Source organism: Megascapheus bottae, chromosome 11, assembly GCF_031878675.1.
Source record: "Megascapheus bottae isolate mThoBot1 chromosome 11, mThoBot2.hap1, whole genome shotgun sequence".
Lineage (NCBI taxonomy): Eukaryota > Metazoa > Chordata > Mammalia > Rodentia > Geomyidae > Megascapheus > Megascapheus bottae.
The window spans coordinates 63,490,562-63,515,621 of NC_143519.1; the positions used below are offsets into that span (position 1 = coordinate 63,490,562).

The 25,060-nt window shown below is 38.7% G+C and overlaps 1 protein-coding gene across 1 annotated transcript in view; it reads right to left on the bottom strand.

The window, feature by feature from the left end:
* Nucleotides 1-25,060, bottom strand: part of Cpap (centrosome assembly and centriole elongation protein) — a 56,494-nt gene that overhangs the window by 26,392 nt on the left and 5,042 nt on the right. The window contains exons 2-8 of the mRNA XM_090342431.1: nt 14,085-14,589; nt 12,802-12,919; nt 10,020-10,031; nt 9,404-9,700; nt 6,465-6,576; nt 4,154-4,256; nt 2,402-4,022 (exon numbers count right to left, since the gene is read on the bottom strand). Coding sequence (XP_090198557.1) covers nt 2,402-4,022; nt 4,154-4,256; nt 6,465-6,576; nt 9,404-9,700; nt 10,020-10,031; nt 12,802-12,919; nt 14,085-14,525 — 2,704 coding nt within the window. The 5' untranslated portion in view covers nt 14,526-14,589. The remainder of the gene's footprint in view (nt 1-2,401; nt 4,023-4,153; nt 4,257-6,464; nt 6,577-9,403; nt 9,701-10,019; nt 10,032-12,801; nt 12,920-14,084; nt 14,590-25,060) is intronic.

A 25,060-nucleotide genomic window follows, 5' to 3' on the forward strand; every position in this document is an offset into this window, starting at 1 on the left:
TCAAACTAACTCTTCATGGTAAAGCACATCTATAATCTCAGCACTCCCAAGGCTTAAAGGACTGAGAGTTCTAGGGTGGCTGAGGTAACATAGAAAAACTATCTCAGTAAAAAAAAAAAAAAAAATAGCAAATTAAGACTTTTTCCCCCTTTTATCAATTTTTTTTTCCAGTACTGGGGATTAAAACCAGCACCCTGTGCATACTAGGCAAGCACATTTACCAAAAGAGGAACCGTCACAGCCATCCCTGCCTTAAGTTAGCTATCTAAATGCCAGTGGCTCATACCTGTAATCCTAGCTACTCAGGAGGCTGAGATCTGAGGATCAGAGTTCAGTCAGCCTGGGCAGGCAAGTCCAAGAGACTCTTATCTTTACTTAACCATCAAAAAAAACACAGGCATGGGAAGCTGTAGCTCAAGTAGTAGAGTATTAGTCGAACAAAAAAGCTCAGGGACTGCACTCTGATCTATGTCATAGACCTAAATACAGTACAAAACAAATCACCAGCATTTTTTAAATATATAGGAGAAAAATTACTGGAAGGAAATACCTCAAAACAAGATTCAATTACCTTTGAGAAGTTTAGCCATAAGTATTTTTGCTACATCACATTTTAAGCTTCCAAACGTTTTGTGTGTGTGGTACTGGGGCTTGATCTCAAGGATGCGGGCATTCCCTTCACCTTTTCACTCAAGATTGGCTTCCAACTTCAGAGTTCAGACTGATAGCCAGGATTATAAGCATGAGCCACCCACGCCCAGCTTAAGCTTCTAAACTTCCCACAAATACTACATTTAACATCAGAATACTTTTTTTTAAAATACTTAAGTTACCATGTAAATTTAAATTTTTAAATAGCTAATATTCTGCTTGGTATTCAGAGTTTATATAACAATGTAATGGGATGGAGCTTTTTATTATGAACTTGAGAAGTCCATTAGATCTAATGAAGACCACATAGCCATAAACATAATGAGGCAGATGTGCATGTTAGAACAATCTTCAAGACTGTCATCATTACATATGGGACAGTGTTTAGAATGTTTTTATTTTATGAAGGAATTACATACCCTCATCTATACTTATCTGTGGGAATTCTTAGAATATGCAAATAAAAGGACCATGACAAGGTCTAGGGAAGGATAGAAACTGTGTGTGTGTGTGTGTACCTATCCTGGGGATTGAACTCTAGGCTGAGATGCTGTTCCAGGGCTCTTTTTACTCAAGGCTAGTGATTTACCACTTGAGCTACAGCACCACTTCCAGCTTTTTCTGATTAATTGGAGATAAAGAGTCTCACAGACCTTCCTGCCAGGTTGGCTTCTGCCACCCTCAGTAGCTAGAATTACAGGCATGAGCCACTGGTACATGGCTAGAAACTTAATTTTATTTGTCCCACCCCTGTCCACAGCTTTTTCTGTTTTTTATTTTTTTTACAGCCAACCACAAACCAAAAAATATTAAGAATAACTTTCAAATTGCATGCCATTTTGAATAGTGTGATTAAATGTTCCACTGGAAACATGAATCCATCCCTTTGTCCAGAGTATTCCCACTGAAAACTCTCCCTATCCACTAGTCACTAAGAAGTCACATTGGTCATCAGATCAACTGTCAGAATATCCCAGAGCTTGGGTTAGGTAACCCAAATTTTACTTAATAATAGCCCAAAGCACAAGATTAATGGCAGCAATAATATGGATATGGCAAAGGAGCCACAGTGCTTCCTTTATATAAAAACTATACATGTATAAGAAACAGTTGAGTATGAAGACATATGCCTATAGTCCCAGCTGCTTGGGAAGCTAAGGCAGGAGATAGCTTGAGCCTAGGAGTACAAGGCCAGCCTGGACAATACAGTAAAACCCAATGTCAGGCACCCACTGGGAATATAAGAGGAGACTGCTGTACTGTATTTCTTCTTATTCATGTTGACAACTTAATGCATGAGGTGGTTAAAAAAATTAAGTGGAAAAAGAAAGAGTAAAGAAGTGCAGTGGTAGAGCTCACTGGATACTGCTAACAGTGAACTACACAACTGATGGACACAGACGGAAGGAAGAACTAGGAAAGAGTGAGGGGAGGGAGGGTACTGTACAAAAGGAAATGTAATTCACACGTAATTCCAACACCTAACATGTGCAAGACTGGGTTTAATGCCCAGCCACACCACCACACCACCACACCACCTCTTCCACTCCCACAAAATAAAAAAAAAAAGAAAACCAGGGATAATCTCATAATCTCTTACACTAGTGCCCATTATATTATTTAGAAGTACAAAGAAATCTACAAACCCACCACTAATTTCTACTGAGTAACAAAGTACAGATATGAAGGACATACTGATACATATTAATATTTACAACATTCTGATAAGTAGTTTGTAACGCTGACTGACCTGGAGGCTGGTCTTCACTCCTGCTTAACTTGGGCTCATTGCCTACATGTGAATCTGATTTGGGTTTTGGTTTTAAAGATGGAAAGAATTTCATCATCAGATTGGAGGTAGGAGGTGGACTTCTGTTCCTCCCAGACCTACTGAAGTCTTCTTTCTTCACTGGTGCAACCTTCCTTTTTATTGTCTTCTCCAGGACATGTATTTCATTCTTATTAGGGTAGTGTGTCTTGGGTGTCCCATAAATGTCTTCATTCTCAAGAATAACATTATGTTGATATGAATTTTCCCCAAGGTCAGTCCAAGATCTTTCATCATCAAAATCAATTTTACTCACACTTAGGGATGAAGGCCTTCTTGAGGGCTCCGACACTTTAGTTCTCAGGCTTTCTATTATAGACTCGTCACTGCTATCATCTTTATCTGACAAGTCTAGGTCAACATCTCTCCTTTTATCCTCCTGAGCTCTGGTGTCCCTAAAAGGCCCCTTGTCATCACAGACTTGTGGACTCTCCTCTCTATGACTGAACCCCCTTTCTCCCTCTTCAGTGGATGGTACTACAGTAACATCAAGCCGCCGCTCAGAGTCAGTGCTACTGTTACTGTTTGTAACCCCTTCATCATCACTTGCATCCCAGTGGTTTTGGTTTTCACAAGTGCTTGTTTGGAAGGCTCTCCCACTGATTTTACAAGACAGTTCTCGCAAGCCATCAGGTAAGGGCGCTGAACCAAGTGGTCTGGCTGTGACCTCACACTCTCTCTCACTCACATGTGCAGCCTGATGGCCAGAATCCTCACTGTGGTCGCTCTGGCTGTTCGGATTAGCCAGTTGCCTCTTCTCCTGCTTTACAGCTTTAACAGGGGTTGAAGACATCCGGTGACCTCTGCAGAGCTGCTGATCCCTTTCTAAGATTTTCAGTACAAATGAGGAATTACTCGAAAATGAAATTTCATCTGCAGCTTGTTCTAAAAACAAAAATTCATCTAATTCCATGTTTTCCTTTACTTTTTCCCGTTCCCAATTCTCCATTTTTTTCTGAAGAGAAATGTCAAGTAAGGAGTCAGACTCCTTTGGAGTCTCACCTACCACAGTCTTAGAAGCCACACAACCAAGCAGTCCTGATGAAGGAGAAAGTCTGTCTTTCCCCTGTGTCTTAGGCCATACCTTGGAATCAGCATTACAGGGTTTGGGGCATTCGGGTACATTTTCTTTATTATTAGAGTCAGCTTTCTTTTCTGATTTGATCTGCTCTCTCAGCTGTCCATCACATTTCTTCCCTGGCTGTATTTTCAATCCCGATGGAGAGAGACTTTTCCTGTTAGGATTCCTAGGCACTTTTGGCTTCTGACTAAGTATGACAGGACCAGTCTTGGCTCCAGCTTTATTGTCCTTCTTAATGCTAGGGTTCTCATCTTTATGAATGAGAGCAGTTTTCCGCTGGAACTGTTGTCTGTCCACTTTAAACATATGCTGCTCTTCTGAAGTGCTCTGGTTGGGGACTACTTTATTTTCTTTCCCTTTTTGAACCTTAGATCTGGCATTAGTAAACCTGGCTAAACCTTCTCCTCGTTTTAAGAATGGCCGTTTGGGTTTTGCTTTCATTAGTGACGATCCTTCTGCTTCCTAAATCAAAAGGACAACATTTGAATGAATTCTGGCATATATAAGTAATATCAGAATTATTTTTAAGCAAGTTATAAGTAACTTTCTAAAACATTAGAACAATTTAATTAAGTAGTACAAATGCGGCTAACCCTTAGCTGTTTTTGTTTCTGTTCTTGTTCTTCCAATTGAATTTGTTCTTCTAAGTAGTCTTCAAATGTCTGTTTCTTTTCTCTAATGGCAGCTTTAATAGGCCTAATCAAAAATTAAAAAAAAACAAACAACATTTAACACACAAATCACAATGTATAAATAATTAACACTCTGTTCCTCCTTTACTACACTAAAAAACAATCTTTCAGTTAGGGACTTTAGATGCAGCTCAGTAATACAGCATGCTTAGCATGCAAAAAAAAAGAGCATTGGTGGCTCACACCTGTAATCCTAGCTACTCAGAAGGCTGAGATTTGAGGATCGAGGTTGAATGCCAGTCCAGGCATGAAAGTCAGTAAGACTCTTATCTCCAATTAATCACCAGAAAACCAGAAGTGGTACTGTGGCTCAAGAGGTAAGGCGGTAGCCTTGAGCTGAAGAGTTTAGGAACAAAACCCAGACCCAGAGGTAGGCAGTAACCTTGAGCTGAAGAGCTCAGGGACAGTGCTCAGGGCCCAGTGTTCAAGTTCCACGACCGACAAAAAAAAAAAAAAAATTTAAAGCAAATCAAGGGTTAGGCCATGGCTCAAGTAGTAGAACACAATGCCAAGCAAGTGCCTTAATGTCTTAAATGCAAAACTTAGTACCACCAACGAAATAAGGACTGCCCTCAGTTCAAAGCCCAGTACCAATAAACAAATAAAGCAAATAATCATCTTGCTTGCGTGTGTGTGTGTGTGTGTGTGTGTGTGTCCTTTAACTCAGGGCCTGGGTTCTGGCCCTGAGCTTTTCACTCAAGGCTAGAGCCACGCTTGAGCCACAGTTCCACTTCTGGCTTCCTGGTAGTTAACTAGGGATAAAGAGTCTCCCAGACTTTGCTGCCTAGGCTGGCTTTCAACTGCAATCCTCAGATCTCAGCCTCCTGAGTAGGTAGGTAGGATTACAGGTATGAGCCACTAGCACTTAGCACAAATTCTCCTTTAAGAATTTAATAAAAGCAAGAGGGGGGAGAAGAATTTAATAAAAGCTATAATCCCCTACCACTATCCAAAATGAAAATCTATATTTTGTACATGATTTAGGAATACACAGGAACCCTTCTGAACTCTATTATTGATTTTAGATTCATATATTCATATGTTAACTTTAAAATATATCTTACATTGGGCCGGGAGTTTGGCCTAATGGTAGAGTGCTTGCCTAGCATGCACAAAGGCCCAGGTTCAATTCCTCGGTACCACATACATACAAAAAAGCCAGAGTGGTGCTGAGGCTCGAGTGGTAGAGCTCTAGCCTTGAGAAAGTCCAAGGACAGTGCTCAGGCCCTGAGCTCAAGCCCAGGACTGGCAAAAAAAGAAAAACAAAAACAAAAAAAAAATATATATATATATATCTTAAATTAAATGCAAATTTTTAAATTAAGAAAAGCCCTTTGAAATGTAAATGAAGCCATGCTCTATACCTCAGCAGGGTGGTATACAACTGTAATCCAAACACTCAGGAGGCTGAAGCAAGAGGACCAAAAGTTTGATGCCAGCTACATAGTGTAAATCATTTTGCCTCATGTAATATGTGTCAAACTATAATTTTCATTGTTAATATATATATTGACGTATATTTAAAATCCTCAAGCTAGGCATTAGTGGGTCACGTCTATAACTGAGATCCAGACGATCAAGGTTTGAAGCTAGTCTGGAGAAGGAGAGACTCCTTCTCCAAAATAACGAGTAAAAAGCCAGGAGGGGGTGTGGATCAATTGGTAGAGCACTAACTAAGCAAGCTAGCCAAGTAAGCAGGAGGCCCTGAGTTCACACATCAATACAGGCAAAAAACAGAGAATAAAAAAAAATTCAGCATGTAAGAAAATAATAACATTTTTAAAGATACTTTTTCTTTGCCACAGTGATTTTTAATTCTGTAGCTTAGATTACTTATGCAATCATAATTTATAAATAATATGATCTAATTTTCCTCTCATCCACAATGTAGCTCAGTCTGATCTCAAACTCAATCTCCCTGCCTCAGCCTCCTAAAGGTAGGATTACAAATGTGTGCCACAAACTCTGGCTGAAGAAACATCCGGATTGATTGTCCTCAGTGAACATTAACAATGTGAAGGTTGCTCAAATTGACATATTTCTCTATCTCCCACTGTTACTGACAGTAAAGGAAGGTGTGTCATCAATTTTATGCTCACAAACACACAAGTGAAAGCAAGAAAAGTACCTCTTTTTCAAAGAATTTACTTAACAATAAAGGCTAGGTACATTCAGCTATTATATTTCTTAATACTTTCTACATGAATAGTACCTTTCTTCAATATTAACCACTTCTGAGGAATCACCACTTTTCTTTTCATCTTTATCATTCTCTTCCTGAGTCTGTTCTAGCATCTTCTCCCAACATGATGAAATACTTGCTCCTAGGAAAAAATTAGAAACAATATAGTTCAATAAAAGGCAGATAAAAGTCTTGAGACATGAGACCTTTACAAGTTACTATACATATTACATATATACCTAATACATATATGTGTGTATAGACGTATATACGTATGTATTAATTATACATTATATAATTTAAATTACAAGTTACTATATATAACATATACACCTAAATACATATATGGGTCACAAGTTTCTATACATATTACACATATACCTAATATATATACGTGTGTATATATATAGACATGTATGTGTGTTAATTATACATTATATAATTTTAATTACATATTATATATATATATAAAGTAATGCTGCAAATGTAGCTCACTTGCCTATAGGACCCGAGGTCCAACAGGAAGAAAGGAAAGGTTAAAGGAAGGGAAGGAGGGAAAGAGGAAGGGAGGGAGGAAGAGAGGAAGGGAAGAAAAAGTAATACATGCCAAAAACTTTAGAAGGTTCTTTAATATGACAGAAAAACTACACTCTCCCAATTAAGACAGCTGACATTCTTCAAAAGATTAATATGGAAGCATCTGAGAGTAAATAAAACAAATAAGCTATAACCATAAAATGTAATGCACAAGTCTATTTTTTTTTTTTTTGGTGGATCATAGAACTTGAACTATGGGTCTAGGCGCTGTCCCTGAGTTCTTCAGCTCAAGGGGTAGGGCAGTAGCCTTGAGCCACAGCCCCACTTCCCCTTTTCTAGTGATTAATTGGAGATAAGAATCGTTTGGTCTTTAGTGCCCCAGTTGGCTTTGAACCATAATCCTCAAATCTCAGCCTACTGAGTAGCTAGGTTTTCTTGCATGAGCCACCATGCCTGGCTTACTAATTTTTATTAAAAAAAAAAATTTTAAACATACTTTTGTAAACCACGTGCCAGTGCCTCATACCTATAATCTTAGCTACTTAAGAGGGGTGATCCCTGAGTATCCATAGTTCAAAGCTAGTCAGTCCATGCAGTGAAGTCTGTGAGACTTCATATCTCCAATAAATTACCAAAAAACTGGAAGGGAAGCTGTGGCTCAGTGGTACATTAGAAATCTGGAGCAAAAACAAAGCTCAAGGACAGCACCCAGACCCAAGGATGACACAGAGAAGAATAACCCACAGACAGAATGATTTAAATATTAAGAAAGTATTATTAATTTCCTCAGCAAAACAGTAGTATTGTAGAAATACAGAGGAAATGTTCTAATTTTTACTTGACACGTGATAAGTTCTTTGAATGACTATGCCTTCATATTACTTTCAATGAGAAAGGGTTTGGCAAATAAGATAGACAAAACAGATTTATAAATATACTTAGATACATATATTCATAAATACAGCAAAAATGTTAACTATATAACCATTGTTAACTATATAATCTAATTTTTAACTACATAATCTAATATTTCTGAATGTTCGATATTTTCCAGAATAAAAGGTTAAGGAATTACATTATTTAAAAATGACAGCTGAGCTTTCTATACTAGTAAATTACCCTAAAATTAGGAATAAGGCATTATATACAATCCCATGCTAAACGCTAAAGTATATACATCTTTTATGTTATTTGTGTGTTCAAAAGCACACAGACTTGCTGAGCACAGTGGCTCATGGCTGTAATCCTAGCTTTTCAGGAGACTGAGATCTGAATCAAGGTTCAAAGCCAGCCCGGGGAAGTAAAGAATATGAGACTTTTATTTCCAATTAATCACTAGAAAAGGGGATGTGGGGCTGTGGCTTAAGAGGTGGTAGCCTTGAGCTGAAGAGCTCAGGGACAGTGCCTAGGCCAGAGTTCAAACCCCATAACCCACAAAAAGAAGGAAAAAAAAAAGATTAAAACACATTAAGATGAAATTTTAAATCTTAGGTAATTAGAAACAATCTACAATATTGACCTTATACAAAAAAAATTACATTCTAATGTATTATTTGTTAGTTGGCATAATTGTGGTATTGTAACATAGCTATGAAGCCTACAGAATATGTAGCTTTATAGTAATAAAAATGTTTCCATGTTGTGTGAAAAAATACAATATACCACATTCATGACTGCAACAAGATAAAGAGGAAAAACAGGCAGAAATAGTATTTTTTAAGGATGGGTGGGAGGTGTACAGTGTAAGCCTTAGCAACACACACACACATACACACACACACACACACAAATACAGAAGAAATGCCAAGAACACCATCTGTTTGTACCATCAAATATCATCAAACATTGAACACCAGATCTCTGACAGGAATGTGCTCGATGCTGAGACAACAAGGGTATACCCTGAAGACAACCTAAGTGTTTGGGCAAGAAAGTATGCTTTGATGAGTGATAATTCTTTCTACCAACCTCAGTGCATCACACATTCAATCAACCTAAAAGTTTGTAAGCTCTCAAAGAAAAAAATGAATGATACATGAAGATCCTGCTATTACCTTGCTACCTGCAAAGTCTAAAGTCACAGCAAGCTTTTTGTTCTCAAAAAGTCAAATTCTGATCCAACCCTGGATCCATTCATCAGTGGCTAAACAGCATGAAGAAACTAAACATTAAATTGCAAAGGAAAACTTTGTGACCCTGTTAAGTTACAAAACTCACCTACGTCTAATTTAACTATGTTGTAAGCATACCATTCTAAAGTGTTCCCCCTCTCTAGCTGATCATCTATCTAGTGAATTGAAATTGTTATAGCTGTCATGTTAATTCCAAGTTCCTGTTTCTACAGTCTTAGTAACAGTTCTCCAGCTCACTATTTGGAAAGTACCATGCCCTCAATAAATAGTCACCCGATGGAGGAAAAAAAAAAAACTCACCCACGGGATGGCTCTGGTGTCCTTCCTTGGAATCAATCTTTTTTATAAGCACCTCTTGATATTGTGACTCATAAAACAAATTGGAAGAATTACTTTTTGAAGTTGAGATAAAATCTTGATGAGAAGCTCTGCAGAAATTGCTTTGCTCATCAGATAAAACACTGGAAGCATGTGATTTGTCTTGGCTTTGATCCAAGTAGATATGTGATGGCAAGAAGGGTGTGGCTTTCTCTATGGCAGCTGAATTTTCTGTAGATGTGTACTTCTGGCTCTGATCATCAGACAGCAATGGCAAATCTTACAATTGAGAAAAAATAAACAAAGTTGAGAAAAATAAACAAAGTTGAACTCTTTCTCTCTCCTCTAGTGGTACTCTCCATAAAACAAAGTATGCTCCGAGATGATGGAATAGAAGTAATCTGTTTCTCCTTACTACTTTAAAAAAAAAAAGGCAGGGATGAGGGGGGGGCAGGAATGTGGCTTAGTGATGATAGATTGCTTGACTACCATGCATGAAGCCCTGGGTTCTCCTACCACATAAACAGAAAAAGCCAGAAGTGGCTCTGTGGCTCAAGTGATAGGGCGCCGGCCTTGAGCAAAAAGAAGCTCAAGAGACAGTGCCCAGGCCCTGAGTTCAAGCCCCAGGAAAGGCACCAAAAACAACAACAACAAACCACACATGGGAAGTGTTTTACAAAATAGTTACTGCCCCTATCACTTACCTACCTTATCCCCAGCACACAAATCAAAGTAAAAAATCAGGCAGAGACTCACAGGATACCAGTTTCAATCTTTCAACACTTACCTTTTGAACAATTCTGGGGGAAAAACAATGGGAAGTATGAATAAATTACACCCACTACAAACCAAGAAGTGTCTGTGTACCAGAACTACAGGCTCAGCTGGTCATATCTTTCAAGGAATGTCACTTTTATTTAAAAGATTTTATTTAAATCTAGGTTTTAAGAAAAAGTAACTTCAAAGAAAATAGCTTTTAATATTTGTTATTAATGACAAAATTTGACCTTGAGAGCCGGGAGTTTGGCCCAGTAGTAGAGTGCCTCCCTAGCATGCACGAAGACCCAGGTTCGATTCCCTGGTACCACATACATAGAAAAAAGCCAGAAGTGGTGCTGAGGCTCAAGTGGTAGAGCTCTAGCCTTGAGAAAGTCCAAGGACAGTGCTCAGGCCCTAAGTTCAAGCCCAGGACTGGCAAAAAAAAAAATAAGTAAATAAATAAATATTTGACCTTGAAAATGAACATTAAAATTCTGAAAAATATATCCACCACCATGAGCTTTACAATACTTCAAGACTTTTGAGAAGTGCAATGACATTAATGAGTTGAATTTGGGGGGGAGCTGTATAATGAGATAAGTCAACACTCTGAAAACCTATATAACTCAAGTACTTTCCAAATAAGCAATGCACCAAATTTGTGCAATCTATCCAAAATGTCAAGATGTCTACTTAATTAATATTAGACTATAATGTAATAGTACATTAAAATTCATGAATATGATTTTAGGTTCCTCGGCACTAAGAAATGACTACTTGTAATAAAGGAGTTTAAGAAACATGAAAATAGGCTGTGGATTTTGTTTGGGGTTATTTATTGTTTTTGGTTTCTAGGTGCTGGTAATAAGGCTTGAACTCAGGGCCTGGACATTGTCCCTTCACTTTCTTGCTCAAGGCTGGTGCTCTATCACTTGAACCGCACCTCTACTTTCAGATTTTCATTGGGTTATAATAGTTCTCAGATTTTGCTGCCCAAGTATAAGTCACCAATATCTGGCTCTGAAATTTCTTTTTTTTTTTTTCCGTCATGGGGCTTGAACTCTGGACTTGGGCATTGTCCCTGAGCTCTTCAGCTCAAGGCTACCACCTACCCCTCAAGGCTGACTTACCCCTTGAGCCATAGCACCACTTCTAGTTTTCTGGTGGCTAAATGGAGATAAGAGTCTCATGGACATTAGTGCCCTGGCTGGCTTTAAACTGAAATTCTCAGATCTCAGCCTTCTGAGTAGCTAGGGGTGAGCCACCGCATCTAGCCTGGTTCTGAAATCTTTTAATCCAGATGTTAGAAGTACTGAGAAAAAACAAAAAACAATACCTTTCTTCTCACAATTTTATTTAGAAAAGGATATTCTTTGCCAGGAGCCATTGGCTCATACCTGTAATGCTAGCTACTCAGGAGACTGACATCTGAAGATTCCTGGTCAAAGTCAGTCAGGCAGGGAAGTCCACAAGGGTCTTACCTTCAATTAACCAATAAAAAGCCAGAAGTGTGTATTGCTTCTTAATGGCAGACTGCCCAGGCCCTGAGCTCAAGTCCTAGTACCAGTAACAAAAAATAAAAAGCAAGTTAGGGAAGGATATCAGTGGTTCACTCATACAATCTGAGCCTTTCAGAAAACTGAGACCTGAAGATCACAGTTCAAAGCTACTCAGGGCAACAAAGTCTGTGCAACTCTTATCTGCAACAAGCTATGCTGAAAATGGAGCTTGACAGTTCAACTGATAGGGCACTGATCATGAGCAAAAATTCTTAGGGTCAGTGCCAAGGACCTGAGCTCAAGCCTTAGGACTAACACATGCACACTCGCGTGCACTCACACATGCATGCACATGTGCACATACATGAACACACACAGCTCGTAGATCAATGTAGAGCACTTTCCCACATCATGTACTTGTACTGCCAGAGGCCTAGAGCGATGGTGCAGAGTAGTTATGGACTAAAACTTGTGAAACAGTGAAGCAAAACAAACACTTCTCCCTATTAAATTGTTTCAGTAAATTCTGTCACAGAAATGGAAAGATAATTCAGTAGGAATAGTCCATATAATAAAAATTCTTTGAGATTCTCAATAATATGAAAGTGCTGTGAGGTCCTAAGAACAAAAAGTTAAAGATCACTCAGTTTAACATGCTCAGAACTCTGGGAGCAATTCCTAGCAGATAAAGGAGAGGAAGAGAGAAACAGAAAAAGAACAAAGAGAAGTCAAACAACAAAACACTGCTGCCCTAAAGAAAACTGTTCCAAAACCACTGGTGCTCTATAACTTGAGCCATGCTGTTGACTGGGGATGTAGCTCAGTGATAGAGCGAGCACAAATGACCTGGGTTTAGCCCCAAACACAAAATAAATAAATAAATGTTCATGTCTTTAAGCAAGACACATACACTTCCGAATCCCACATCTCCTATCTGTCCCAATACTATTACATATACACATACATCTATCACACTTACCTGGCTGGCCCTGACAACACTGGAGGCTGCAACACGTGACAGAGACATAGCAGAAAAAAACATCTACCAGATGACTAAAGGTAAGAAGCATGGAAGTCTCCTTATACCAACTTAAGGCTTATGAATGTAAAGCATACCTGAACATGGAGGCTGCCCACACACCATAGTGAACAGCTTCTCCTGTTCTTCCATGAGCCTCTGCAGCTGTTCCAGCTGTTGTCTTTTCAGTTCTTCCTGCTTCTTCAGTTGTGCTTCCTTTAGCTTTTTAAACATAAAAGCTGCTTTATTAAACTAGCTTTGCACTTGAGGCACAAGTTCCTTACTAGTCTTAACCCCTTCCATCTCCCTTTTCATATCTCCTTTGATGAAAGTTTCAGCAAGAGAGATCCCTCAGTAAACAATCCTGACACCAAAACTCTAAAATCTAGTTTCTCCTGAAGGACATCAGAAAACTATACTAAAAACTATTTCAATTAAGAAAGGTAAAAAAAGAATGAAGACAAATATGAAAGTTGATTTTTTTTGCTTGTATAAAAATAAAACAATGTAGCTGGGTATGGTGGCTCACACCTGTAAGCCTAGCTATTCAGGAAGCTGAGAACTGAGGATCAAGGCTCAAGGCCAGCCCGGGCACTAAAGCCCATGAGACTCTTATTTCCAATTAACTACTAGAAAACCAGAAGTGGTACTGTGGCTCAAAGGGTAGAGTGCTACCCCTTGAGCTGAAGAACTTAGGGATAGCACCCAGGCCCAGAGTTCAAGCACCATAACCAACAAAAAAAAATGTTTTAATAAAAAATAAATAAAACAATGAAACAGTTGCAACTGCTTTAGAAAGAAGGGAAGGAAAGAATGGAGACTGACAACAGGAAAGAGACTGGTTGGAACACATTGTGTTTTCTGCAAAGCTAATGTGTGCTAATAAAAACTTAAGGCTGGGAGTGTGGCCAAGTGGTAGAGGGCTTGCCTAGCATGCATGAAGCCCTGGGTTCAATTCCTCGATAGCACATAAACAGAAAACGCAGGAAGTGATGCTGTGGCTCAAGTGTCAGAGTGCTAGCCTTAAGCAAAAGTGCTCAAAGACAGTGTCCAGGACCTGAATTCAAGCCCCAGGACTGGCCAAAAAAAAAAAAAAAAGATGGATAAATCCTTTGAGTCTTATAAAAACAAAAACAAAAACAAAAAACAGGATGGGTAATGGACAATCAACTTAACCATTTCTAACTTCATTTTTACCAAATGAGGTAGCAAAAGTTATCTTAAGGGTTATAGTTCTATCTTACATATTAAATGTTTTAATGTTTTAAATTAGATAAAAAGCAAAATCTAGTAGTTTGAAGACTTCAAGGAAGAGGAAAGGAACAGAAGACTTGCCATCAAATAATGTTTGCAATAACCCAAACATATTTTAGGCTATATCTCGTACCTGTTCAAGTTTTTTAAAAAGTGGGTCTTTATAAGCCGTATCTTTATAATTGCTTGCAAGGTCAGACATAAAGTCATTCTTGTTATCTTCTTGGTGTTCAGGAGCATCCTGACAAGCCATTGTTTGTCGTCCCTTTTTAATTGAGGGAAAGATTGGATGAGCTTCAGATTTTTCTGATTGTAGTTTGTAAGAGCTGCCAGATTCCAATTTCTGTTCTTCATGAAGTGAATCATCTTCCCTAATAAAGCTGAAGCTATCTGAAAAATGTGTTTTAATGGGGAAGCTGGTAGAAACATTTGTAGTTCCTTGCTTCTCTTCATCTGCTTCCAAAATAGGAAATCCTCGATTTAATATGACCCCTGCCCGAGAAGGATTAGTCATCCACTGGGGTACAAAGTCCTGCCCACTGTTTAACTCTGCAGAAGTTGACATCAGGAACATTTTAGTCCAACAGCACTGTGATATTTAATGACAGAAAGCCAAAGGACCTATTGATTTCCAACACCTGTAAATAATCAACAAAAAAATATATCAGCTAAAACTATTAGATGCTCTTTCCATAAATCCACCCATATTTCAACCAACACAAAAATATTTAGCCAAGGGCCAGGAGTTTGGCCTAGTGGTAGAGTGCTTGCCAAACATGCACAAAGACTGGGTTCAATTCCTCAGTACTACATATATAGAAAAAGCCAGACAATGGTACTATGGCTCAAGGGGTAGAGCTCTAGCCTTGAGAAAGCCCAAGGAGAGTGCTCAGACCCTGAGTTCAAGCCTCATGACTGGCAAATAACAACAATAACAACAATAATAATATAGAGGGCTAGGATGTAGCTCAGTGGCAAAGTGCTTGCCCTGAAAGTATCATGTCCTGGATTTGATCTCCAGTACCAAAAAGAAAAAGAAAGAAAAAATAAATAAAAAGCTTATTAGCCAGGCACTGGTGGCTGACACCTGTAATCATAATCACCCAAGAACTGAGATCTGAGGTTAGATAATGTTTGAATCCAACCCATGACACGTTTATCTCCAATTAACCATCAAAAAGATGGAACTGAAGCTGTGGTTCAAATGGTAGAATGCTAGCTGTGAGCAAAAATGCTCACAGGGACAGCACCTTGGCCCTGAGTTTAAGCCCCTGGAACAGCACAAAATAAAATAATAACAATAATAACAATGACTTTTTAACCAGTAAAGTTACTGAATATTCTTCAATAACTGGTGCTGGGAAAATTAGGCATTCATATGCAGAAAACTAAAAGTAGATCCTTTTGTTACCAAGCATTAATAATCAATTCAAAATATATCAAAGACTTCAATATCAGACCCAAAACTTTGAAACTATTGCGAGAAAGAGTAGGAGAAGCATTAGAACTTTCAGGTATAGATAACTCCTTGAAGAGTCCCAGGGGTATAACAGGAGACTTGAAAAGTCTGACTACATCAAAACAAAGTTTCTTCACAGATAAGGACATAGCTACTAAACTAAAAGACATGCAACAGATTGGGAGAAGCAGCAACAAGGAGCTCAAGAAACCAGCCTGTCCCCAAACTAATAAACCAATCACTAATTGGGCAAAGGACCTAAGGAGAAACTTCTCAGAAGAGGTAAGAATGGCAAAGAAACATGAGGAAATACTCATCACCTCTATCTGTAAGGAAATGCATATCAAAACAACTCTTAGACTGCATCTCACCCCAGTTACATTGTTCATCATTGTGAATTGGAACAGCAAAAATGTCGGAGAGGATGTGGTGAAAAAGGAACCATACTGGTGGATGGGGGGGAGGGTGATGGGTACCAAGACATGTGAAAGGGTATCAATGTATGTGAATTAATGCACCTTCTATCTGGCAAATATCATGTAACACTTTTATTAATTACAATAAAAAATTATAAAAAAAAAAAAAAAGGAACCATACTGTTGGTGGGAATATAAACTAGTACAACCATTCTGGACAGCAGTTTGGAGGTTCCTCAAAAAACCAACTAAATGAGGCCGGAAGATGGTGCCGAGACAATAGAGACCAAGCCTAGCTCTCTCCCACAAAAAGAGAGAATCAGGGAATCCCACTACAAATTCAAGAAGCAACGGAGAAGTACACAAACCGGAAAAGAAATCCAGATAAACCAACCTTCTCAAAGAATCCAAACGCCAGGACTCCTCCCCCACCCCTCACTGCTGGCTTCAAGCCACGAAAGCCACAGCGGAGGGCGCCAGGGCCCAGGAAGCCCGGAATTCCAGCAAGCAGCGGAATCCAGACACAGGAACCCCACACAGACCGGACATGGGCAGCACAGACGGTAGCAGAGACCAGAGGGAAGTGAACGACTCTCCAACACCACGGAGCAGCTCACAGCCAAACCCTGACAAGTAAGTAGTCCAGCGGGCTCCCCAAAACCCATCGGAAGCAGAGCTGGTGGCGAACTAACCCAGACCCCTCCCACCCGCCCAAGGAAGACTGGCAAACGCAGGGGGCCAAGGAATTCAGAATCCTATCCCTTCTCCCAACATCCTCCTCCCCTAAGCCATTGACTGGAGACTGACAGGTGGGCGGGCACTAAGACCCAGCACCCTACCAAAGGTGGCAGAGATGTCCCTGCTCCCACTGCCCAACAGCCTCCTCTCCCAGGCTGCTGAAACTGGAGACTGAGGGCACTAAGACCCTGCCTTCCAACAGCGGGCGGGGGTGTGAGTCTGCAAGCCAGCATCTGACTGAACCAAACCTATGTGGGGCACCCTCCTGCTGGGAGCCTCCAGCAAGACAACATCGAGGGGCCGCCCCACAGAGTCACAGAAAGACTCTCAGCCAAAGCCGCTGAAACACAGCAGGGAACTGAAGGGCAGACCAGCAGGGGCAGAGCTTGTAGAAAGAACTCAGACCGGACACATCATAGTAAAAACACTAGACCCAAATACCAAGGAGCTGATCTTAAATGCCGCAAAAACAAAGAAAGAGCTATACTACAATGGGGAAAAAATTAGAATAACTGCAGACCACTCCACGCAAACCCTAAATGCAAGAAAAGCTTGGAAAAATATCGTTCATGCCCTGAAGAGCAACAACTGCCAACCCAGACTGATATATCTAGCAAAACTAGCATTTACATTTGAGGGAGAAATACAAACATTTCATTCCAAAGAGACGCTATATGAATACATGCAAACTAAAACAGCATTACAAAAAATATTAAATAATCAAGAACAAAATGGAGAACAGCAAGAACCCCCATCAAGAAGCAATTACCTATAAATCACTAAAGACAAAAGGGGAAAAAAGAGAAAGAAACTCAAGTAAAAATAAATAATGACAAAGGACACTGACCACTTCTCCATAATTTCCCTAAATGTGAACGGGCTGAACAATCCAATCAAAAGACACAGAACAGCAGACTGGATTAAGAAACAAAACCCATCCATATGTTGCCTCCATGAGACCTACCTCACTGCCAAAGACAGAAACAAACTCCAAGTGAAAGGATGGAAACGAGTTTTCTACTCCAATGCACCAGGAGTAGCAATCTTAATCTCCGACAAAATTAACTTCTCAGTAAAATCAGTATATAAAAATAAAGACAGCTACTACATATTAGTAAAGGGTACATACCCACAATATTACTTCCCTAACACGGGAGCTCCCAAATTTGTCAAGAAAACTCTCTTAGAATTACAGAACAAGATAGACTCAAACACAGTCATAGTGGGAGACTTCAATACACTTCTCTCACCAAATGACAGGTCAACTCAACAAAAGATAAACAAAGGGGCAGGGAGTTTTGCCTAGTGATTAAAGTGCTTGCCTAGCATGCATGAAGACCCGGGTTCGATTCCTCAGTACCACGTACAGAAAAAAGCCGGAAGTAGTGTTGAGGCTCAAGTGGTACAGCTCTAGCCTTGAGAAAGTCCAAGGACAGTGCTCAGGCCCTGAGCTCAAGCCCAGGACTGGCAAAAAAAAAAAAAAAAAAAAAAAAGATAAGCAAAGACACCATTGACTTAAACGACACCATAGCCCACCTGGGATTAACAGATGTACACAGAGTCTTCCATCCAACAGCGAAACTTTATACATTTTTCTCAGCGGCACATGGAACACACTCCAAAATAGATCATATACTAGTTCATACAGAAAACTTAAGCAGATACAAGAGGACTGATATAATCCCATGCATTCTATCTGATCACAGTGGAGTCAGTTCTGAACAATGCAGTGAAAGTCAAAAAACATTCAAACACTTGGAAGCTGAACAACTCACTTCTGAATAATTTCTGGGTTACAGATCAGATCAAAGAAGAAATTCAAAGCTCTTGAATGTAATGACAATCAAGAGACATCACAAAGGAACTTACGGGACACAGCAAAGGCGGTTCTAAGGGACAAATTTACCACACTAAGAGTCCATATTAAAAAGACAGAAGAACAGCATGTAAATAAACTAAAGACAAAATTGAAGCACCTACAGTAACAAGAAAAAATCAATTCTAAAACAACTAGAAGGACAGAAATAACAAAAATAAAATCAGAAATAACAGAGGTTGAAATAAGATCCACTATACACAAAATTAATAAATCAAAAAGTTGGTTCTTTGAAAGAGTCAAAAAAACTGACAGATCCTTGGAAAGATTAATCAAAGAAAGGAGAGGGGAGACTCAAACAAGATTAGAGACCCCATGGGAACAATCACGACCGACCAATATCCAAGACATTCAGTCCATTATGCATAAGTACTTCCAGGGCCTATATTCAAAGAAACAAGAAAATCTAGTAGAAATGGATCACTTCTTAAATAAATATAAGCTACCCACATTGAACAATAATGAGGTAAATTGAACAAACCAATTTGATACAATGAAATTGTGAAAGCAATCAGGGAAATGCCAACCAAAAAGAGCCCAGGTCCAGATGGTTTCACTGCGGAATTCTACAAGACGTTTAAAGATGAAGTAACACCTATATTCTTGAAACTGTTCCAAGAAATAGAAGTAAAAGGAACAATACCAAATTCATTTTATGAAGCTAATATTACACTCATCCCCAAACCAGGGAAAGACCCAACAAAAAAAAAAAAGAAAAGCACAGACCTATCTCTCTAATGAACACAGACACAAAACTCAAAAAAATACTGGCCAACAGAATCCAGAAACAAATTTAAAAAATTATCCCACAGATGCAAGGCTGGTTTAACATTGACAAATCAATCAAATGTAATACATCATATCAATAGAGCTAAGGATAAGAATCATATGATAATTTCTCTGGACATGGAGAAGGCATTTGACAAAATACAACATCCATTCATGTTGAAAGCACTAGAAAAAAATAGGAATAAGAGGTACATTCCTTAAAATAATTAAAGCCATATATGACAAATCTACAGCCAGTATTATACTAAATGGTGAAAAAATGGAAACTAGACAGGGATGCCCACTCTCTCCACTCCTTTTTAATATAATGCTAGAATCCTTGGCCAGAGCTATAAGGCAAGAGGACATCAAAGGATCCACATAGGGAAAGAAGAAATTAAACTATCCCTATTCGCAGATAACATGATCCTCTAAGTGACCCAATAAGCTCCACTCCCAAACTCCTAGAATTAATAAACCACTTCAGCAAAGTGACAGGATACAAAATTAACCTTCAAAAGTCAGTAGCCTTCTTATACACCAACAATACACTAACAGAAGGCCAAATCATGAAAATGATCCCATTTGCAATAGCCCCCAAAAGAATAAAATACTTAGGAATTAACTTGACCAAAGATGTAAAGGAATTTTTAATGAAAACTATAAAAGCCTAACAAAAGAAATTAAAGAGGACACCAGGAAATGGAAAGACATCCCATGCTCCTGGGTAGGGAGAACCAATATAGTGAAAATGGACATACTGCCAAGATTGATACATAAATTCAATGCAATCCCCATCAAAATCCCAAAGACATTCTTTACTGAAATAGAAGATACAATCCAAAGGTTCATATGGAACAAGAAAAGACCTAGAATAGCCAAAACAATTCTAGGCAAAAAGAGCAAAGCAGGTGGTAATACAATACCAGACTTCAAACTCTATCATAGAGCCATAATAACAAAAACAGCATGGTATTGGCACAAAAATAGACCAGAAGATCGATGGAACAGAATAGAAGATCCAGAAATAGAACCACATACCTATACTCAACTTGTATTTGACAAAGGAGCCAAAGATATACAGTGGAACAAACACAGCCTATTCAATTATTGGTGCTGGCAAAACTGGGCAGCCACATGCAGAAAACTAAAAATTGACCCTAGCCTTTCGCCATGCACAAGCAATAACTCAAAATGGATCAAAGACCTCAATGTCAGATCGGAAACCTTGAAACTGCTTCACGATAGACTTAGAGAGACACTGGAACTCATAGGCACTGGCAAAAGATTCCTGAACAGAATCCCAGGGTCACAACAGATTTGAGAGAGATTCGATAAATGGGACTACCTAAAAATAAAAAGTTTCTGCACAGAAAAAAACCATAGCCACAAAAGTAGAAACAGCCAACCACCTGGGAAAAGATATTTACCAATAATACATCAGACAAATGTTTAATATCCAGTATCTACAGGGAACTCCAGATACTAATCCCCCCAAACCCAACAAACCATTCACTAAATGGGCAAGGGAACTAAAGAGGACTTATCAAAAGAAGAGGTTAAAATGGCAGAAAAGCATATGAGAAAATGTTCATCATCCATGGTCATAAAGGAAATGCAAATAAAAACAACCCTAAGATACCACCTTACCCCAACAAGAATGGCCAAGATTTTGAACTCAGACAATGACAGATGCTGGCAGAGTTGCAGAGAAAAAGGAACCCTACTGCACTGCTAGTGGGATTGGTGGAAAGCAGTGTGGAGGTTTCTTAAAGAACTGAAAATAGACCTTCCCTACGATCCCGCCATACCACTTCTGGGCATCTGTCCTGAACACCATAACCCAAGATATGAGAAGGACACCTGCTCAGCTATGTTCATCTCTGCACTATTCACAAAGCCAGGCGATGGAAACATCCAGATGCCCTACTGCAGATGAATGGATACAGAAAATATGGTATATATATATATACACAATGGAATTCTACATAGCCAACAAACAAGATAAAATAATGGCATTTGCAGGGAAGTGGATGAATTTAAAGTGAATCATGTTTAGTGAGACAAGACCAAAGGAACAAAAGGTGCATGGTATCCTTAATGTGTGGCCATTAGATCCAAACAGTACAAGAGTGGGGACTCAATATTTGCATACCCAATGCTATGGATATAGTATTGGAAATATAAACATAACTACATAGACATAAAAACTTATGACTCTATAGACATAATGTTTTATTACATAGATTAATAGGTATCTATGACATACAAGCCCTCAGCCTAATTTTAATATGTTCTAAAATCTAAGTGCCAGTGATTACATAGATTCCCTTCTTGAATACTTGTTTGCTAAATACATCATTTGAAATATGATGTAAAAATCAATGTTAATTCTTTTAAAAAAAAAACTAAACATAAAACTTCCCTATGACCCAGCCACACCACTCCACCACTCCTGAGCATATACCCTCAACAGCATGAGCCAAGATATAATGAAATACCTACACATCCATGTTCATTGCCACACTATTCACAATAGCCAAAATATGGAAACAACCTAGATGCCCCACAATGGATGCGTGGATCCAAAAAACGTGATACCTATACACAGTGCAATTTTATAGAGCCATAAGAATGAATAAAACAATATCATTTGCAGGGAAATGGATGGACCTAGGACAAATCATGTTAAATGAGGTAAGTCAAGCTCAGAGAGACAAATGGTGAATATTCTCTCTGATACATGAAAGTTAGATCTAAAATATCCTGGGATATGATAAATTATACAGGATTCTAGATATACATGTAAGGTCTGACCAAAGAGGATACTCTTTTTGTTTTGTTCTTTTTTTTTGCCAGTCCTGGGCTTGAGCTCAGGGCCTGAGCACTGTCCTTGGACTTTCTCAAGGCTAGAGCTCTACCACTTGAGCCTCAGCACCACTTCTGGCTTTTTTCTATGTATGTGGTACCAAGGAATCGAACCCGGGCCTTCATGCATGCTAGGCAAGCACTCTACCACTAAGCCAAACTCCCGGCCCCCGGATACTCTTAAAACACAAAGGCACATTGTCTATATGTCTCTTCATAGTAAAATTAAAATAAATATACATATATACATACATATATATCAAAATGAACTCCAAGATATGGAAACAAGGAACTACTCTTCTATTTTTTTCATTTTTTTTTTTACATTTTATTTTTTGACGATTCTATCTTCCTTTCCTTATGTACTGTGTGTATTCAAGTGTATATCTTCAGAAGAGTTAGGGAGAAGGTACAGAACTCAAAGGAAAAAGGGTAAAAAGTGCAACAGTGAAGCTCACTGGACATTGATGTAAATGAACTATACAACTCGTGGATGGAGACAGGAGGGAGAGAATGAGGGAATGACACTGCATGAAAGGAAATGTACTCATTACCTCATTACCTGAATCGTACCTCTAATCCCTCTGCACATCACCTCTATAACAACAATAAAGTAAATTAATTTTTTTAATTATTGAGCATTATAGGTTATGGACATGGTCTTGGAGATATAAACATAACTACATAGACATAAAAATCTATGATGGGCTATATAGATATAGACATGATGTTTAATTACATATATTAATTTGTAACTATGACATACAAACCCTCAGCTTAATTTTAATTATGCTCCAAAATCTATGTGCCAGTGATTCTATAGATTCCCTTCTTGAATACTTGTTTGTTTAAACATGACATTTGAAATATGATATAAAAATCAGTATTAATAAATTCTTTAATAAAAAATTATTGGGCATTAACAAGGCATGGTGGCTCACGCCTATAATCCTAGCTACTCAGGAAGCTGAGATCTGAGGATCAAGGTTCAAAGCCAGCCCAGGCACAAAAGGACCTAAGACTCTTATCACCAATTAACCTCTAGAAAATGGGAAGTGGGGCTCAAGGGTAGGGCAGCAGCCTTGAGCTGAAGAGCTCAGGGACAGTACCCAGGCCGAAGTCAAGCCCCATGACACCCCCCCCACACACACACACACAAAAAAAAATATATATATATATATTCAAAATATCCAAACTAGGTAGACAAAAAAAATCCAAGAGCCCTTTTTATCTAATCGTTCAATCTACTAATGATATTATATATTCTAAATCAGTTGACCTAACATTGCATATATTAAGACAGCATCTAAGGTTTCCAATTACAAAAAAAAAACACAACCAATGTCGAGCAATACCCACACTGAGAACTTTCTTACTTTTGTGGAACTTGTTTTCCCCTAGTCCCAGAACAAATATTATCACCACTATTACTACCAGCATCAATCCTATGAATGTTTCCCATTCTGTCTCCCTGTAGGCAAACTCCTCCTCCTCCTCTTCCTCCTCCTCCTCCTGTTCCTCCAGTCCCTCATACATACTCTGATAGATCTCACTAGTTAGCATTTTTCTCTGAATTAATAGCATTTTGTTTTCATGTTTGCCATCTAACAAGTTGAGGAGTTCCTGGAAGACATCTAACATCATTCCTCTCAAATAGAACCTATTCAATAAATATTAGCTAAGAATAAGTTAAACACAATGGAACTATAAAGTACTGAATTCATTCAATGTTCAGCAATAAAAAACCTACATTGGCTGATGCCATAGAATAATTACTCTGAATTATCAAACAATGGTGATTCATACCAGCCTAGGCAGCAAAGTCTATGAGATCCTTATCTAAACAGCAAAAGAAAAGCCAAAAGAGGAGCTGTAGCTCAAGTGATAGAGTCCTACTCTTAACTACAAAAGCCAAGCAAGAGTGAGTGACCCTGAATTCAAGCCCCAGTATTTGGAACTAAAAGGAAAAGAAAAAAAATGTTTTAAAGCTGCATCATCATTACACGGATTCTCTGGAATTAACTAAACCTATTATGTACACAAGACACTCTACTGCTCCCAAGTCATTTTATATCACTTATACTCAAACCTCTTACACACCAAATCAAATGATACTTTCAAGCTTTACCCTCTCCATCTCAAAAACAGCCCAGGTCAAAATACCTCCAGTCCCCTATCTGCAAAATCCTCACTTTTTTTTCTAAGAACAATTCTTCCTATGAAAACTATACTCGCACACTAGGCCTACTTTTCTACTTCTTGACTCTTCTCCCATCCTTCACCATAAAACATAAATTTTGAGTCTCACATGATAAAACTATGTAACCTACTACCTGTCCTTCCACGTCCAGTAACCTACAGAGGCCGCCTACATCCTCTCCTCCATCCCTTAAAATTCTCTCAACAAGAACAGAGCTGCCACTCATTGAAATGGTAAAATTATGGATGAAATAAGTTTGAAGAATTAGAAATCAAGAGTTAAAGTTCAAGCCAGGTGCTGGTGGTTCATGCCTGTAATTCTAGCTAGTCAATAAGACTAAGTTTGGGAGGTTCATGATTTGGGTAGAAAATTCCAGGAGACACTCAAAAAAGAAAAGAAAAGAAAAGAAAAATGCAGGACTGGAAGTGTAAGTCAAGTGGTAGAACAAGTGTGACTGTCCCAAGTTGAATTTCAGACACTTTAAGATACCTATTGGCCATCCACGTGAAGATAGTGTGTAGGTAACTAAGTATATTAGACCAGAGCTGAAAGCTGAGACTAAGTAGCAAGAGAATCTTCAGTCCAGAATGGAGATCACATGACTGGAGACCACGAAGGGACTGAGAGTAGACACTCACAATAAATAAAGAACAAGCAAAAAATGTTGTGCTTTAAACCAAGTGAAGAAAGTGCTTCAAGGAGAAAAGAGCAATGTTAAATGCTATTAAGGTGAGGAAAGCTGAATTTAGCAAAGCAAAAGTCCTGAGAACTTCAGAGAAAGCAA